Source organism: Lotus japonicus, chromosome 2 (genome assembly GCF_012489685.1).
Source record: "Lotus japonicus ecotype B-129 chromosome 2, LjGifu_v1.2".
NCBI classification, from domain to species: Eukaryota; Viridiplantae; Streptophyta; class Magnoliopsida; order Fabales; family Fabaceae; genus Lotus; species Lotus japonicus.
The window spans coordinates 48,828,672-48,847,302 of NC_080042.1; the positions used below are offsets into that span (position 1 = coordinate 48,828,672).

The 18,631-nt window shown below is 44.7% G+C and overlaps 3 protein-coding genes across 3 annotated transcripts; 1 reads left to right on the top strand and 2 right to left on the bottom strand.

Moving 5' to 3' along the window:
• Window positions 1-413: 413 nt before the first annotated feature.
• On the bottom strand, window positions 414-1,804 carry LOC130738199 (protein MITOFERRINLIKE 1, chloroplastic). Its single transcript, XM_057590134.1, has one exon. The coding sequence runs from the start codon at window positions 1,713-1,715 to the stop codon at window positions 582-584; it is 1,134 nt and encodes a 377-aa protein (XP_057446117.1). The 5' UTR covers window positions 1,716-1,804; the 3' UTR covers window positions 414-581.
• Window positions 1,805-7,676: 5,872 nt separating this feature from the next.
• Window positions 7,677-9,236, top strand: LOC130736546 (uncharacterized). The gene has a single exon (XM_057588365.1). It carries the CDS (start codon window positions 7,677-7,679, stop codon window positions 9,234-9,236), a length of 1,560 nt encoding a protein of 519 aa, XP_057444348.1.
• A 5,773-nt stretch (window positions 9,237-15,009) lies between these two features.
• Window positions 15,010-18,366, bottom strand: LOC130736547 (uncharacterized). The gene is made up of 2 exons (XM_057588366.1): window positions 18,307-18,366; window positions 15,010-16,023 (listed from the first exon to the last, which is right to left on the bottom strand). The coding sequence occupies exons 1-2, from the start codon at window positions 18,364-18,366 to the stop codon at window positions 15,010-15,012; spliced, it is 1,074 nt and encodes a 357-aa protein (XP_057444349.1).
• Window positions 18,367-18,631: the final 265 nt, after the last annotated feature.

Here is an 18,631-nt window from a genome sequence, read left to right on the forward strand (position 1 = left end):
CTGAAACCAAATCACATGTCCTTTTGGTTTCAACCCCCCATGATAATTTTTTTTTCTTCTGACATTCTGAAGCTCTCACCATGACAAGATCTAGGATAATGGGTGGACAGGTTTATTTTAAGAGGCTTTACATTGAATTACATTTGTAGGAGACTAATTGTGTTTGATAAAATTGCATGGTCAAAAGCTAATAGCTTAAGCTTTTATGCTATTCTCAGCCTAAATCGCGGAACTTAACTTTTTTTCAAAACATACAGTGACTTATCTTTGAGTTAAGTGATGAGGGTTCTCTGCAAAAGTGAATAAACAGCATAACCAACCCTACTACTAATCAAACAACATCAACTCTAACTTTGTGCAAAGGCTCCCCTTCTATTCAAATTTTACTCAGGCTACAAAAAGATAAAGGAACATACAAAAAGGGACAGGGGAGAATATTATATTGCGTTGAAAAATTATTTGACTTACCATTGAAAAGCCTTATGTAAACACCAAACAAAAAAAGAACAAGCAAAATCCAAAGATAAATTTAACAAGAATGTATGAAGCAGAATCTAAAGTACCGCACAAATGCAATCAACTCAGGTAGGAGAAACAGCCACTTCATTCAACTCCCTTCTTCTCACATACTCCTGCAGTATAGCAAGCCTCGCAGTTTCAAAAGCAAAGTACCCCAAAGCAGAAAAACAAGCACTATGAAGAACCCTCGGTCCCATTCCACGTGTCAGCCCAACCCACCCTTCCTCCGCCAGAATCTGCCTCACGGTGGCCGGAACGCCGCCATACATGACCGTCGCAACCTTGCTCACCGCCTCCACATGCCCCTGCGTCATCAACCTCGTCTTCACCACATCCAACGGCGTCGTCAGCGACGCAGAAATCGCACCCGCTAGCGCCCCACACAGCACGCTCTGCACCGGTTCCAGGTGATTCTTCTCCGTCTTGCTCAGCACCAAAGCTTTAAGGTATTCAAACGATGAGTAACTCAGAACCCCAGCTGGTAAATTCCTCAGCAACGTGGCGGAGTACCCGGCGTAGAGACCCATTACGCCGTCGTTCTGGAGGATCTTCACCAGAACCTGCCACGACCTTCCCTTCGCGCCGGCTTGCATTCGCTGCGTGATGAGCTCCTTGGGGACCATAATCGCGGAGGACACCACGTTTCCCATGGCGCCGGCGGTGGGTGGGATCAGAACGGCGGGGTAGTTATCGAGCTTGGAGAGAAACGACTTGGCGAACTCGCAGGTGCCGAAGTAGACGGCGGAGGAGGCGGTGGAGCCGACAACCACCGCAGAGAAGCCGCTGTAGAAGCCGAGGATGCCGTTCGCGGCGAAGGTCTTGGCGACAGCGTCGAGGGCGTTCTTGTAAAGAACCGAGGCGCCTTTGGTCTGCATCTTGGTTTTGATGGTGTCGAGTGGGTGGAGGCAGGCGTAGGTGAAGGCGCCGGCGATGCCGCCACCGCCGGCGCCGATGAGGGCGCGCTCGAGGACGGAGAGGGATTTTGTGAGGGTTTGGGAGTTAGGGGAGGGGCGGAATTCGGGTCGGGGCCATTTTGGGGTGCGGGTCGGGTCGGAGGTTGAGGCGAAGGGGAGGGCGGTGGTGGTGGTGGTGGCGGTGAAGTGGTTGAGGAGGGCGGGGAAATCGGTGATGAGGGTTAAGGAATCGTGGGGTTTGGGAGATGGGAGGCCAAGAGAGGAAGAGATCCTGGCCTCCATGGAGAAGCTAGCTATTGGGAGTGAAGTAGTGAAAGGGGATTGTGTGAGAAGAAACACAAACACGAGAACATGAGCAACGTTATCGTCGTTTCGTTCCTTTTGTCCAATTTAACCGGAGAGAAGTAAAAGAGATAAAAAAAAATTGATTTATGGCTTAATTGCAACTTTGGTCCCCGACGTTTACCAATGCCACGATTTTGGTCCCCCACCTAATTTAATTACATGGATGGTCCCCGACGTTGTAGGCCGTGTGCAACGTTAGTCCTACTGTTTATTTCTTAATGAAGGAGGCTTACGTGGACGTCCAATTGGAGAGAGAAATGAGGTATGAGGAGAGAGGGAAGCACGTGAGTATCACGTGACCTTTATCTGAACCCATTATACTCAAACCCCTAACCTCCCTGGAACGAAGAAGGTAACGCGATTTAGATCCCTAGGGTTTCAGATTTGGGTATAATGGGTTCATATAAGGTTCACGTGAGTTCACGTGATACTCACGTGCTCCCCTCTCTCCTCAGATCTCTTTTTTCTCTCCAACTAGACGTCCACGTAAGCCTCCTCCATTAAGAAATAAACGGTAGGACTAACGTTGCACGCAACCTACAACGTCGGGGACCATCCATGTAATTAAATTAGGTGAGGGACCAAAATCGTGGCATTGGTAAACGTCGGGGACCAAAGTTGTAATTAAGCCTTGATTTATAAAAGTCATTCTTTCCGGAATTTAGGGAAAATTTTATTTTGGACCGGTTTTTGGTGGTCTAAGAGCAACAAAGAAATTCTTTATGACATGTCATCTGAAGTAAAGTTTCTTAACTCTTGCAGAAAGTTAAGTTTCTCCACGTGGCAAGCAACTTTGTTCAAAGTTTCTCTTCTAAATTTAATGATTAAAAAATAAATAAAAAACAAATAAAAAGGCAAATAAATAGGTAATTGGATTTACAAGAAAGTAGTGGGGTATATTGTGGGGTCCATTTAAGAAACTTTTTAGAATTTCTGGATTGGAGTAAAAAGTGAGTAGAGTTTATTAAAGTGATTTAAATGACGTGACATTACCAAAATTTAAATTAGAAACTCTAATGAGTTTCTTGGATAATGATGCTCTAAACTTAGACCACTACTTGTTGACTTGGTACTGGAGGTAATATTGGATTTTTTGAAAATTTGAAAAAACAAATAATTAATATATAAAACAGAAATTATTTAATTAGTAAGTAAAGATTAGTAATTAACACCATTTCATTTAAAAAAACCAGATTATGTGCTCATTCCACCTCTCCTCAAAACCCTAACACAAGTTGCCTTCCATCCATAGCCACCGGCCACCACTCTCACCCTATCTCCTAGCCGCGCAGCCACCTTAGCACCTCTCGCCCTGGAGATGAGTCACCGTCTTCCTCTCCCCGACGCCTTCCATCTCCCTCCTCCACTTCTAGTTCCAGATCTGCGTGGAGGTGGAGTGGGGTGGGTTCAGAAGTTGAGCATCAGTACCCCCTTCTTCATCTCATATCTATTTTCCTCTTCTTCTCTCAGATTCTTCTCTCAGATCTGTTTTCCTCTTCTTCATCTTCTCTTTGGTTCTGGATGGGGTTTGTGAGCTCAGTTTTTGGGTGGGGGTGGGTTTTTGGGTGGGGTTGGGGTGAGGGCGGGGTAGGTTGTGATCTGGGTTTCAATCGGGGGGGGTGGGTTTTTGGGTGAGGGTAGGGTGGGTTGCGATCTGGGTTTCAATCGGTGGGGGTGGGTTTTTGGGTGGGGTTGGGGGTGAGGGTGGTGTGGGTTGGAATCTGGGTTTCGATCTATGGGGTGGGTTTCCAGTTGGGGGTGAGGGTGGGTTGTGGTTGGGTTTCTAGGTGGGGCTGGGGGTGAGGGTGGGGTGGGTTTCTGGGTTGGTGATGGTGATTGATTCTGGGTTCCTCTTCCTTCTTATTTTCTATCTTCTGGGTTTTTGATGGTGGATGGTTAAAAAACTTCAAGCTTTTACTTGGTGAAGATGAAGGGAGAAGCAAGCCAAATAAATATGCTATGATGAGAGAACCTGAGTTTCAATCTGAAACTTGGATGGATTTGGATGAAGAAACATGGGTTTTTTGTGAGATTTGGATGGATTTTTCTGGATCTGAATTTTTTGTTTCTTCATATCTGATTCTCTTTTTCTCTCAATCTGTGGGATTTGATTACTGAAGTTGTTATTCTCCGGCGACCTCGCCGCCGTTCGCCGGTGGTGGTGATGGTGGTGGGTGGGTTCTGGGTGATGGTGGTCTGGAGTTGAAGATGAGGAACAAAAGGAAAGAGGTGAAGGTTGTTGATGATGAATTACCTGATCAATTAGTTCAAATCATATTAAGAGGTCAATAATTATATAACTAATTATATATATTATATTAATTATTTTATTTTTGAAAAATACAAAATTACCTGTTGAACCTACAGTAGGAGGTAAAAAGTAGGTGGTGTAACCATGGACCACAAAAAAGTGGTCCATAGTAAACGGATGTGGTATTTTTATTTTTTGGGCTTAAACCTTATATTAGTCATTGTCTTTGTGTCGCCGTCTGAAGTAGATCCCTGACCAGAAAAATTTGTGCAAAAGGTCCTCATGAATGAAAAACGTATGGAGCCAGCGGTGCTCCGATGAGTGATGAAATGACATGATGACTGGATAAATGATGATGACGTGCTTTAAAAAAATAAAATAAAAATAAAAAAAACAAAAATTAAAATTTGTTAATATAAATTAAGTTGTTATAATCCTAATTCTAACTTAATTTACTTAACATATTTCCCCCCAATGTTTTCCTAATTCCCCACAAATTACCCCAATTCACGAACCCAATTCGTTCCTCTTATCGGCTGAAATTAGGGTTCATCACAACTTCCTCTCTTCCTCTCCTCTGATCTTCTCCTTCGTCCCCAATTCGTTCCTCTTATCTGCTGAAATTAGGGTTTATCACATTTTCCTCTCCTCTGATCTTCTCCTTCGTCCCCAATTCGTTCTTCTTACTCTTCTGAACTCCTTTCCTAAATCTCGCTTGTGTTCATATTTGTAAGACCCAGGTAGATTAAGCGTTTAATTACTAGTTATATCGACTTAAAGGCGGTAAGCGCTCTTAAGCTTAAATTGATGATTATTTTGCATTGTGTGTGTCTATAAGGATATATGTTATTAGTATTATTTTTATATATTACATTTATCTTCCTAAATAAAATTAAAAATAAAAATGAATGAAAGAAGAAAAATGGTCACGTAAGTGACCAAATCTGTTTGTGAGGAGAATAGAAAATTATATAAAGAAAATGAAAGAAGGAGAAGAATGCTACAAGAAGTTTAAGAATGTATATATATAATAATATTTTGCTAACACTTCTACACTTTAATCACTTAAACTTGCTCAAAGTGATTTTAAATTATATTATAGAGTCTCTAATAATTTTTAGGATAATTATTCATCTTCCTAATATTTTTCTATACCTCTATGAGTTAAATCCTATAGTACTACCGAAATCATCTCATACCTTAAATATATTATATTACTTCAATTTCTTAAATTTCTTCCTTGTGTGGAAGAGTATGACGTACCTGACTTTGTTTGGTTGGAGGGAAGGAAAGGGAGAAGGAAAGAAAACACGGAATTCGAGGTGTGAATTTAGACTACACCTTAATATAAATTCACACTTTGAATTCCGTGTTTTCTTTCCTTCTTTCCAACCAAACAAGGCTGGACTGGGCGAGACCCTAGGGTTCCTCGCCCAGGGGCGCTGGACTGAGGCAAGGGCCGCATCAGGGACTTGGGCCTTTGTCCCAAAGGCCCAACTGGCCAATTAGGATGATTTAGAGGCGCTAGGCCCAACTCCCCCAACTACAAATAGGGGAGGGATACCAATTGTAAATGACTCTTAGCTCATTTGAGAAATAACAAGCTTAAAATTCAGTTACTTTCTCTCTCTAAGCGGTTACACTCTCCTTCTCTCTAGGAATCTCACATCACGTTCCTTGCACCTTAGGTACTACACCTCATCTCAATGTTCATGATGGAACATTTGGCGCCGTCTGTGGGGAACGGTAGATTTTGATTCCCGGACTACGTGGAAGCACAGCTTAGCCGAGTGAAGTTCGTTTTTTCGTGCGATTTTCTTCGGTTTTCGATTTCTGAGTCAAATTCTTGATTTCTTGGTGGCACTTGATGGAAGTGCAACGTCGACAAGGCGAACGAAGGATGAAACACACGCGCAATCCGCGTCAAGCGTATAGAAGGCGACGTGAGGAGGAGGCCGAATCTTCAGCGTCCTTGCTGAAATCCTCAGAAGGAAAACCGCCGTCACCTTGGTCGTTGGACACTCTCAGAGATTGGAGGTGGCTGATTCGCGACATAAGTCGTGGTTTGGGGCAGGAGGACGCAGAGGCTCGGGAGGCAAATACAACGACGAAGCTTCGGATGTTGCAAAGGAAAAGCTATTGGAAATCCCCGAAGGAGTGGACAAACTCATCTCTAAAAGGAAAGCTGACATGCATGGACAAACCATCTACACCGAAAATCCTCCGAGAGCCGTTAACAACGCGAATAAGCGGCGAGTCGAGGGGTAAGTGGTGCGTTTATCACCAGGCCATGGGCCACGTCACAGAGGAGTGCCGCACGTTGCAGCGTGAGGTCAGGAAACTGATAGCGGCAGGAAGGCCTACTAGAGTGTAGGGCGGTAGAGCTCCAATACCCAAAGGAGTGCACACAATCGCTGGAGGGTTTGGAGGAGGAGGAATCACCAGTGCAACTAGAAAGCGGTATGCTAGGGCGGTGAACACGGTAACAGAAGTTCCTTTCGGTTTTTCACATCCAGACATTACCTTTTCGTCCGGTGACTTCATTGGAATAAAGCCACGTCTGGACGATCCGATCGTAATCCTCCTTCGCGTCAACCAACTTAATGTACAACGAGTGCTTTTGGATCAAGGGAGTTCGGCGGACATCATTTACGGCGGCGGGGTATTTGATCGGCTCGGTTTGAATGAGGCAGATCTCACTCCTTATGCAGGGACTATGGTGGGGTTTGCGGGCGAGCAAGTTTGGGTGAGATGCGTCCTTGACCTTGACACCACATTCGGCGAGCGAGAGAACGCTAGGACGCTGAAAGTGAAATACTTGATCCTAGGAACGGAGGGATCGTACAATATGATAAATGGCAGGAACACCTTGAACCAGCTGTGCGCTGTGATTTCGACGGCACACTTGGCGGTTAAATATCCTTTGCCGAATGGACAAATTGGGAGAGTGGCTGTGGACCAAAAATCGGTGAGGGAGTGCTACTACAACGCGATAGACCGGTACGGGAAAAGGAACGCCTCGGTGGGACAGAGATTATCAAAGCTATTGGGCGAGAACTTGGATCTCTTTGCTTGGAGTCACAAGGACATGCCAGGAATAGACCCGAACTTCATTTGCCAGAGGCTGGCACTAAATCCTGGAATTAAACCAGTGACTCAGACACGCCGGCGAATGGGCGAGGAAAAGGAGAAGGCAATCCAGCCAGAGGTGAACAAATTACTGGCGGCAGACTTCATCCGGGAAATTAAGTATCCTACTTGGCTGGCGAATGTGGTGATGGTAAAGAAGGTGAACAGAAAATGGTGGATGTGTGTAGACTACACAGACCTGAACAAGGCATGCCCAAAAGATTCTTATCCATTACCGAGCATAGACAAGCTAGTAGACGGAGCGTCGGGAAATGAGCTGGTGAGTTTGATGGATGCCTATTCAGGATATCACCAAATCAAGATGCACCCGTCGGATGAAGACAAAACGACCTTCATGACCGCTAGGGTAAACTACTGTTATCAAACTATGCCATTTGGGCTGAAGAATGCGGAGGAACATGGAAGTATATGTCGACGATATGATCGTGAAATCGGTTTTGGGATCAAGCCATCACGAGGATTTGACGGAAGCTTTTGGCAGGCTCCGGAAGCATAATATGAGACTCAATCCGGAGAAGTGTTCTTTCGGTATACAGGGCGGGAAGTTTTTAGGCTTCATGATTACGTCCATAGGGATTGAGATCAATCCAGATAAGTGTAAAGTAATCCAAGAAATGAAAATCCCCAGCAGTGTAAAAGAGGTGCAACGCCTGACAGGATGGATTGCAGCCCTGTCCAGGTTTCTCCCTCATTCGGGTGACAAGTCAGCCCCATTCTTCAAGTGCCTAAAGAAGAATGCAGCGTTTGAGTGGAATTCAGAATGCGAAGAAGCCTTTAAACGCCTCAAAGAGATGTTGTTCGCGCCACCCGTGCAGTCAAAACCTACCCAAGGCCTCCCTTTGCACTTATATTTTTCGGTCAGGGATCACGCAATCAGCTCTGTAATTCTTCAGGAGGTAAACGGAGAACAAAAAATAATTTACTTCGTACGCCATACACTCAAAGGGGCGGAGATTAGGTATCAGAAGATAGAGAAGGCGGTGCTCGCCATCCTCGTTACCGCCCGACGCCTAAGACCCTACTTTCAAAGCTTTCAGGTAAAGATAAGAACTGACCTTCCTTTGAGACAGGTGTTGCAGAAGCCAGATTTGTCCGGAAGACTTGTCGCATGGTTGGTCGAATTGTCAAAATACGGTTTACAGTACGACAAAAGGGGGAAGGTCGGTGCGCAGACTTTGGCCGATTTTGTGGTAGAGTTGACACTGGAAGGCGGTGAGAAGGTGAGCACGCAATGGATATTGTTCGTCGACGGGTCATCAAATGACAATGGAAGTGGAGCAGGGGTCACGCTACAAGGGCCTGAGGAGTTGATATTGGAGCAGTCCCTTAGATTCCATTTCGAAGCCAGCAACAACCAGGCAGAATATGAGGCCCCGATCGCCGGGCTGAAGCTGGCAATTGAGGTACAGATCGATAGTCTGCTGGTTAGAACAGACTCGTTGCTAGTAGTAAACCAGGTGAATGGGGAATTCCAGGTGAAAGAGCCAACCTTGATAAAGTATCTAGAGTGCGTGCGACTGCTAATGGGTCGACTACAGGAGGTGGTAGTTGAGTCCCTGCCAAGGGCGCAAAAACAAAGGGCAGACTCCCTGGCAAGATTAGCCAGCACTCGAAAGCTTGGGAACAATCGGAGCGTGATCCAGGAGATGCTCACCAATCCTAGCATGGAAGGAGAGTTGGTAGCCTCTGTTGGCCGCCAAGAAACCTGGATGGACCCCATCGTAGACATCTTGGCAGGTGAGCCAAGCGAGGTGGTAAAATACTCGAAGGAACTAAGAAGAGAGGCAGGACACCACACTCTACTCGATGGGATACTCTTTCGGCGAGGATTTAGCTCGCCACTCCTGAGATGTCTCCCGCCCGAGAAATACGAGGCTGTCATGGCGGAGGTTCACGGGGGGGTTTGTGCTAGTCACATCGGGGGAAGGTCTCTAGCTAGCAAAGTCCTCAGAGCAGGCTTTTACTGGCCTACAATAAGAAAAGACTATGCAGAATTCGTGAAAAAATGTGAAAAATGTCAAGTGTTTGCAGACTTGCCCAGGGCCCTAGCAGAATAGTTAGCCACGATTAGCTCCCCATGGCCCTTCACCATGTGGGGAGGTGACCTCGTTGGGCCTTTCCCCACCGCCAGGTCACAAATGAAGTTCATCCTCGTAGAGGTGGATTACTTCACCAAATGGGTGGAAGCAGAGCCCCTCGCAAGCATTACATAGGCCAAGATCGTAGGTTTTTACTGAAAAAGAATTGTATGCCGATTCAGGGTACCAAGGGCGATCGTTTCAGATAACGGGACGCAGTTTGCAAGTAACCAAATGAGAGAATTCTGCGAAGAGATGGGTATTCAAAGAAGATTCTCTTCAGTAGAACATCCTCAAACTAACGGGCAAGCAGAGTCGGCGAACAAGGTAATTTTACGGGGATTGAAGTGCCGGCTCTCGGAGGCAAAGGGAGCCTGGTTGGATGAACTCCCAGTTGTAATCTGGTCCTACAATACAACGCAACACTCAACCACTGGGGAAACTCCATTCAGGATGGCCTACGGGGCGGACGCCATGATGCCCGTAGAAATATACAACAACTCGTGGCGTGTGAATGTAACACCCCGATTTCGGTGGCGTCACTTTAGTAACCAAAAGTAAACTTAATGCGGAAAAACGTGAAATATTTTTTTTTCGATAATAACTAAGACAAGACTGAATTAAATAAAACCCAAAAGCGAAAAGCAATAGAACTAATATACAATATATAAACAGCCCCCGCTGTAAGTAACAACCTCGTCACGAGTAACCTCCAGTGACGGAAAGAAAAGTGCAACGCCCGTAGGCAATATATACAAACCAAATGAAAAGGGTGAAGTGCCCGCAACACCATCCCTCAAAACTGAGAATCAGCTGACCCAATGGCCTGAAAATAAGACCTCCTAAGTCCAACCAACTCTCTGTGATTCCCGTAAGGAAACCACACAAAAAGCTATAGGCGGATCTACCCTGTCCCCTAAGTAACAAATGAAGCAAGACTGTCAGAGCTAAAACTCTACTCCTACACTAATCCTAACTCGAGGAGCTCATACCAACACTCAAAACTATGTGCTAGCATGATCGTCGTCTGAATCAGAATCCAGAACGACCAAGTCTACCAGCCCTATCCGTCCTCCCCTCGCAACCGCAGTGCGCCCCGATGCTGGACTCACGGGCTTAGGGCCCGAACCTTGATCATCAATGATCGCAACAGAGGGTGCACTAGACCCTGCCGAAGGCACTCCCACTGGAATCTCCTCTGAGGGATCCTCCTCCTCTGAAGATGACGGTGGCGGCGGTGCTCCTCCGAATCCTGGTCCGCAGTGAACGCCCGGTGGCAAGTTGAAGCTGATAGAGCATCGCCTCAACACTCCTGACCTCAAGAGTCCTCCACTGTCCACGTGGTCCTCCATGATGCGCCCCGAATACGTCGCTCGGTGGCTCGCGGGGTCAACCACCCACGACCCGGGGTCGTCCTGATCTATCATCTCGTACCTAATCCCCCCCGAAGGGTGGACCATGGTGAACCAGTCCGCAATATTCATCTGACAAAAGGCGTTGTCCGCCAAAGCACACACAGAAGACGCGAGGGTCAACTCTAAAGAACTATGTAGATAATAAACCCAATAGGTACAAATAATAGATAGCCACTTAGGCTTATAGCTAAAGATGTCATTCCTAGGGTTGCATGTTCCACAATAACATAAACACAATAATAGCAGATAGCATGTTCCAAATAGGTTTAACAATTACCAATCACACTCAACAACTAAATTAGTATGCATGTTGCATGATATGTATACAGGTTAACCCAGTCAACCACATGCATTCCGGAAAGGGATGGACATCAAACGGATCAGCCCTAACACCAGCCACGGTGGAGCCATTTCGGCCCGCGTGCCTCTTACTCCAACAGGGGTAGTCAGATCAGCAGTAAACCCGTAGGTCTGCCATTTCGGTCTGCTACAAGAGACGTCTACAAACGCTCTTTCACGGCATTCCGGGTCTTATGACCATTTTGGAAACCGACGAGGTCCAGAGTACGTCCTGTGTTAATACCTCATTAATGTTGCATGTATGCAAAATGATTAGTCAAACAACGTCTCCGTCCTCACTCGACACGTCGCCACGTGTTCTAGGGAAGTTAAAGTCTCTAAAAGCTTACCCTAAGGTAAAGTCGATTCTGCGACCAAAAGACACACTTCATAACGACACATAGCTGCTCCAACAGCACCACAACAAACGCTGCTCCAACAGCACAATAACAAACGCTGCTCCAACAGCACAACAATAAACGCTGCTCCAACAGCACAACAACAAACGCTGCTCCAACAGCACAACAACAAACTCAACACTTGGATTCGACGACACTCCTCGTTTTTCCAAAACTATGATTTGACTTCCAATGCCTTCCTTCGAGGTTGTTATCATTACTTAAAGATTTTGAGGTTATTTAAGGTCTTATGAATTTTCTTTATAAAATAGATTCCATTTTGTCTTATCGCAAGTTTTATACATTTTCAGGATCTCCCAATCCCAAGTCGCTTCTAGAGGATGTCTCGATCCACTAAACAAAATTAAGGCCCGAACCTCGTTCGTCCTATCAAACTTTCTCAAAAATATCAAAATAAAATCGGCATGACCTGCCCGCTATTCTCACCATTCAGAATTTCAGATTCCAGTACAGAGCATATTTAAATCATCACAATCAACAACATGTCATATATCAATAAATCGCATCATAAACACTTAGCACTTAGCATATAAAGCATGCACCACACATCCTAGATTACCCACATAGCACATAGCATGTAAGACAATCTCAAAAACATTCAGTAGATGAATCATCTACATTGTCAGCCGAAGCCTCAGAAAACATTTTCCAATCACACACAATTCCAGTGCATAAACAGTAAACAATGTCGAAACATCGACCCTAAGCATTAACTAGAGATTCAGTGAGAAGCCCTCACCTGAAAGTTCTCCAGAATGATCAACTAGTGCTTCCTCGCTCTCAAAGTGTTGGTCCTCGGGGAAATCCTCAAAAGCACCTTTACAATAAAATCACAGAATACTATCAGAATCTATCGGAAACTAAGCTATCGATACTTACTAAGGTTACTCGAAGTAATCTATACCCTAAGGTACGATAAACTAGCGCGAAAGACAAGTTTTCGGAAAAGGAAATTTTCCTCCTCCCCCCCTAATAGGGCTCGGCCACTTTGTGCAATTATGGGGCTCGATTTTTCTTCGATCAAACTTGGTTCCTATGCTTTCATAAGCCGTAACTAAGGGTATTCTGAACTCGGAAAAATTATCGGATCAAAAACTGTCGCAGGGGTATTTTGGTCATGATTTTTAACTTAGGATTTTTCAAAACTGAAATCCCAAAAATAAAATTTTGCAGGGACGTCACCAACGACGTTTATGACAACTAATCCTACTAGCACTATGCTAAGGCGATAGTTTTCAGCCTAAAGGTTGAAGCTTTACACCAAAAACTCCAAAAATGGGTATTTTAGGCTCAAATTGATTCCGGCGGAATTCCGGCGACATAACGGAAAATCTAACCCGGCAGAAGTGATCTTGGGCGCATAAGGAAGAGGTTTAGAATCAGAAATGAAAGATTCAGGATAGTTTTGCAAAAACCCATAAACTATCCGCTCAGAAAACTCTACAGAAAAGCTATGGAAAAAGCGATCAGAGGTAAGGATTAGCGACTATACCTCGAAGCCTTGAAGTAGCAACTGATTGATCGACGATCAAGCAAACGATGAAGAAAAACTCTTCTTCCTTCTTCCTTGTTCTTGGCCGCGGTTTTGGGAGAGAAAATGGAGGAGAATTTGTGTTTTTCTTCCTTTCTTTGCTATATATAAAGGTTGGAAATTCGCGGGAAAATGAAAGTTTCGCGAATCTGATTTTTCCGACTTCATTCTCCATGAATTAATAGATATGTTTTGGCAAAAGAGTTCCAAAACTATAAAGTGGTCTCCTTGTATTTTTGGCAACTAAAGCATAGTCGGTATAAAACTATTTTACCCGATAAGTTGCTTTTTGCATCGAATGTCGGAATGGAAAACTTCCTTCGGAAGAAAGATTGAAATCATCAAGAGAAATGGGTGTACGCGTGTGGAATATTCATTTGAAGCTCTGAATAGAAAAAGTCTTCATTGTCGAGAAATTCTAGGGTTTTGAAATACCAGGGATTCGGTTTCGGCAAACTTTCGATGGTTGGAATCGGACGTTCGTAGATCCTAGAGTTTCGCCTCGAAACGATTGTGATATATGGAAAAAGAGAAGTTCTAACATTTCTCTGAAGATTTTTGGAATTAACTGCCATCGTGCCTAAAAGTGAAAATTAGCTATATACTAGGGTTTCTGACCTAGGTTTAAGCGTAAAACGTTCGTGCTATAACTTTTATCGATCATAATGCAATCCTTGAACTTTTCTTGAACTTTCTCCTTCATAAATATATTTCATTTAATAAACTTTCGTTCAGGTTTCCCTTCACATTACATTAACCCTAATCGTGAATAAGAAGTTTATTCACTTAGCATAAACTTAAAATCTCGGCCTTACAGTGAACAACGCCACGTTTTGAGGGCGAGAACTCTGCCAACATGGCGGAAGAGTTAGATTTGTTGTCAGAAACACACGATGAGGCTCGCATCAGAGAGGCAGCAATGAAACAGCGAGCTGCGGCAAAGTATGACTCGAAGGTGCGACCGAGGGCAATGCAAGAGGGAGACCTGGTGCTAAAGAAGCGAACTGGGAACACTAGGAATAAGCTGAGTCCAATCTGGGAAGGCCCCTACAGAATTTTGAAGGCCTTAGGGAAGGGAGATTATCACCTAGAAAGCTTGGACGGAAGGCGAGTGCCACATTCCTGGAACGCGGCGAGCCTAAAATACTATTACAGCTAAGGGACTGACAAGGAGCTGGTTTCGGCACGAGGACGATCAGCCAAGCGCGCCTCGCAAAGATTGAAGGTGTAAAGACAAAGATACATTCTTGTTCTCCATTTCGAGAGTCTGTTGGCCAATGCGCCTGAATGGTAAAAACAAAGACACGTTCTTGTTCTCCATCTCGGGAGTTTGTTGACTATCACGTCTGATTGAAAATACAAAAATTATATCCAGCAATTTCAATCACACTGAATTGCGGCGAGAGCTAGGTGGGAAAAATTAACTGAAGGTGGCGATCCCAACACGACCTTGATGTCTGGGGATCACTCCGGAAAAGCTGACGCAGCTCGCCGTCACTCGTCGGCGATGTGTGCGGATAAGCTTCTTATCCCAAATTCCCCCCGAAATATGGGCGCACGAACATAACTAGGCATAAGTTTGGGTAAACCTATATGGCCATTGGGTCCCTAGCATTAGCAATAATAAGTCCTCGCCGAGGCAAAACCGGCGAGGCCACACCTGCTCTTACGGGAAATATTGGTGTGACGAAAGCCTCAGTTCAAAAATTGAGCAGAAGTCCTAGTTAAACAAAGCACACCATCAATGCCGTCAGACATAATTCAGAAAAAGGGAAACTATGGGGGGCGTTGAGAGAAAAGAAAAACTCCGGAAAAGCGCTAAAACAAACATAAAACGTAAAGAAATAAAGCTTAATTGATTAAACTTGAAATTAAAGTACAGACAAAAAGTTTAAATTAAATTAAAAGTACAAGGCGTTACAATAACTTCAAACAAGTTAACATTGCATTTTACTCTCTTATTCCACAGCGTCCCCGAGGTCAACGAGAGCAACTTCCGGCGGATCTTCCCGACCCACCAGTCTGGTGGGTGTGACCTTCTTAAAAACTCACAGGGGTTCAAGGTCGACATTCGGATGGAGGTGCTTGACCTGAGCTTTGCAAATTAGGAAGCCGCGGATACGTTTGTTGGTTGTCGCGAAAGCAGCTTCTCTCCTTATCTGCTCTTCCAAGGCGATGGCCTGGGCATCCTTCTCGGCCAAAAGTTTGCATTTCGATTCCAAATCTGACCGGGCCTCAGCAAGTAACTCACCTTTGGCCGCCAGCCTCTCACGCAGATCGGCGATCTCCTTATCTTTGGCAGCAAGGTTTTCTTCCTGGGAAGCAATAGCGGTCTCCTTGGCACTAAGGTCCTTGCGGAGTCCCTCGACTTGGTTCTCAAGCCGCCTCTCTTTCTCGGCCGCCGTAGCCTTTGCAATCGTTGCTTCCGCCAGCTTTTTCTGCATCTTCTTTGTCCTGTCTACCTCAGTGGCTAGCTGGGCTGACAACTTGGAGCAGGTCTCGTTGGCTTGAAGGTTGATGGAATGCAACTTTTCCACCTCTTGACGGAGCCCCGCAATTCCAGTAAGGGGCCGAGCCTGCCAAGCCACCTGAGCGAACAGGCAACCGGCACGAAGAAGACTTGACAAAACTTCTTGAGCAAGCGGGTTTTGGCTGGGGACTTCCCTCAATTTCTCGAGGTAGGGATGAGAGAGTAAGAAGGAGAAGGGATTGACGGAAGAGCTGCTAGAGGGGTCCTTTGGGTGGTCTAAGGAAAGCCTCTCTTCCTCGCCGCCAACCCTAGGAGAGTTAGGGGGAGGTGAATCGTGAGCAGTCTGGACGGGCGGAGGAGACAGCGGGCGGCCAGTAGGCGGAGGCTGCTGACCCGCCGTTGAGTCCAAGGGGCGGGAAATATCCACAGCAGGGGAAGTGTCCGCCTCACCATGATGATCGGGCACCAAGGAGTCACGTGCGCTTTCCGGGGCAGCCGGGGCGGACGTGATGGATCCCTCGCCCGTAGCAGTCGAAGAGCCTGTCTCGCCCAGCTTCTTTTTCTTGGGAGAGCTCTCGCTTGTCGGCGAGCTCTGTGTAAGATCAAGTTTTGATCATGTAGTACAACTCTATGTTTTGATGATTACAAGTTAACTGTTAAGTATGAACAGTTATGGTACTCTAACGTGTTCTCTGAGTGTTTTCTTGACAGATTCTAACTCTGATCTAATCTCACACAAATCAGAAGCACTTTGCTTAAAGAGTAACCCAAGCAAAGCTTTCGCAATCTCTATGTTCAATCTGAACAGTAGAAAAACTTCAGAAGATCTGAAGATAGTTAAGCTCTGATGAGGATTCAGATCACTTGAAGTTCTGAAGATCCAGACGTTCTGAAGACCCAAACGCTCTGAAGGTTCAGAAGCTCTGATGGTCCAGAGGCTCTGACGGTCCAGAAGCTCTGAAGATCCAAAAGCTGAAAAGTGAAGACTCTGAAGTCCAAGAGTAAGTTGGCTCTGAAGACCAAGTACTTCTCCTCTGATTTCAGAATCAGAAGTTACAAAGGTCGGAGGATCCATGCTTCCCTCTGACTCTGATCAACAAGCTTCACAAGTTCCAACACGAAGCATCGCTCTGATCAGAAGTCAACAAGGTTAAAGGTCACGTCACTATCCAAAGTACAAAAGCATTGTACTATCCTGACGACCTTGCCTAACATGCTCAGCCACAGCAGAACCTGGAAATCCCAGATCTGCCCTCCAACGGTAGCATTTCCATGCAATGTTCAAACCCTAATCCTTGGAGTATATAAAGAGGCTGAAGATTGAAAGATGCCGCCTAAGAAACTTGTACACGCGAAGCAAAAATTCAAATATCTTCTTAGCAATCTTTCTTCAAATAGAACTAAGTGTGTTTACCATTAGCTTTTAAAAGAAGCATTTATTTGTCAACCCAAAACCTTCAAACAGTTGTTTGATTTACCTTTAGGAGATCAAGGTTGATCGGATCCTAGAGAAGATTAAGAGAGTGAATCTTAGTGATAGATAAGTCAGTGTATTGTTAGTCAATTTGCAAGTAGCAAGTGCAGTTGTAACAAAACTCTGATTAGTGGATTGCCTTCATTCTAAGAAGGAAGAAATCACCTTAACGGGTGGACTGGATTAGCTTGAGGGATTTATCAAGTGAACCAGGATAAAATCATTTATGTGCTTTCCTTATCTCTTATCTCTGCATTTTTATCTTTGGTGATCGAAGAGATTTATTTAAATCTCGAGTGGGTTAAGCTTTTAGTTTTTAAAACCCTATTCAAACCCCCCCTTTCTATCGTTTTTCATACCTTCAATTGGTATCAGAGCGCAAGTTCTGATTACCACACCTAACAGTGTTCAGTGATCCGGGCCGGTGTGAAAAACTGAGATGGCTACCACCAGTGAAATGCAAAAAGATGTTTACAGTGCAAAGCCTCCCATGTTTGATGGTCAAAGGTTTGAGTACTGGAAAGACAGGATTGAAAGCTTTTTTCTGGGCTTTGATGGAGATCTCTGGGATATCATTGTGGATGGCTACGAGCGTCCTGTTGATATTGATGGCAAGAAGATTCCCAGATCTGAGATGTCTACTGAGCAGAAAAGGCTCTACTCATTGCATCATAAAGCTAGAACTATTCTTCTCAGTGCTATTTCTTATGAAGAATATCAAAAGATTACAGATCGTGAGTATGCTAAGGGTATCTTTGATTCCTTGAAGATGACTCATGAAGGAAACAAGCAGGTGAAAGAGTCAAAGGCATTGTCTTTGATCAGGAAGTATGAATCTTTTCAAATGGAAGCCAGTGAGTCCATTGAAGACATGTTTTCCAGATTTCAGCTGCTCATTGCTGGAATAAGACCCTCAACAAAAGCTATACCACTGCTGATCATGGCATAAGGATTCTTAGAGGTCTTCCTGAAAGCTGGATGCCTTTGATAACCTCATTGGAGCTTACAAGAGATGTTAAGAAGATGAGTTTGGAAGAACTCATAAGCATACTGAAGTGTCATGAACTGAAGCGTGCTGAACATCAAGATCAGAAGGAGAAGTCTATCGCCTTAAAATCTAAATCTGAAAAGGCTAAGGCTCTCCAAGCAGAAGCAGAAGAATCTGAAGAAGCCTCTGAAGATTCTGATGAGGATGAGCTGACTCTGATCTCCAGAAGGCTTAACCGCATCTGGAAGCACAGGCAGAGCAAGTTCAAAGGCTCTGGAGAAGAAGTCTTCATCAAAGTAAGTCACATGCTTTGAATGCAAGGAACCAGGGCACTACAAGAATGATTGTCCAAAGTTGAAAAAGGACAAGAAGCCAAAGAAGCATTTCAAAGCTAAGAAAGGTCTTATGGTGACCTTTGATGAATCAGAGTCAGAGGATGTTGACTCTGACAGAGAAGTTATGGAAGGACTCATGGCTATTATCAAGGACAACCAAGTAGAGTCAAAAGAAGCAACTAACTCTAAACCTGCATCAGAGGAAGATACAGACTCTGATGATGAAAATGAGGTATTTGCTTCCTTCTCAACCTCTGAACTTAAATGTGCTTTGTCTGATATCATGGATAAATATAACTCTCTCTTGACTAAGCATAAAAGGTTGAAAAAGGATTTCTCTGCTATTTCCAAGACTTCTACTGAACATGATAAAACTATTTCGGAGCTTAAAGAAAATAATCAT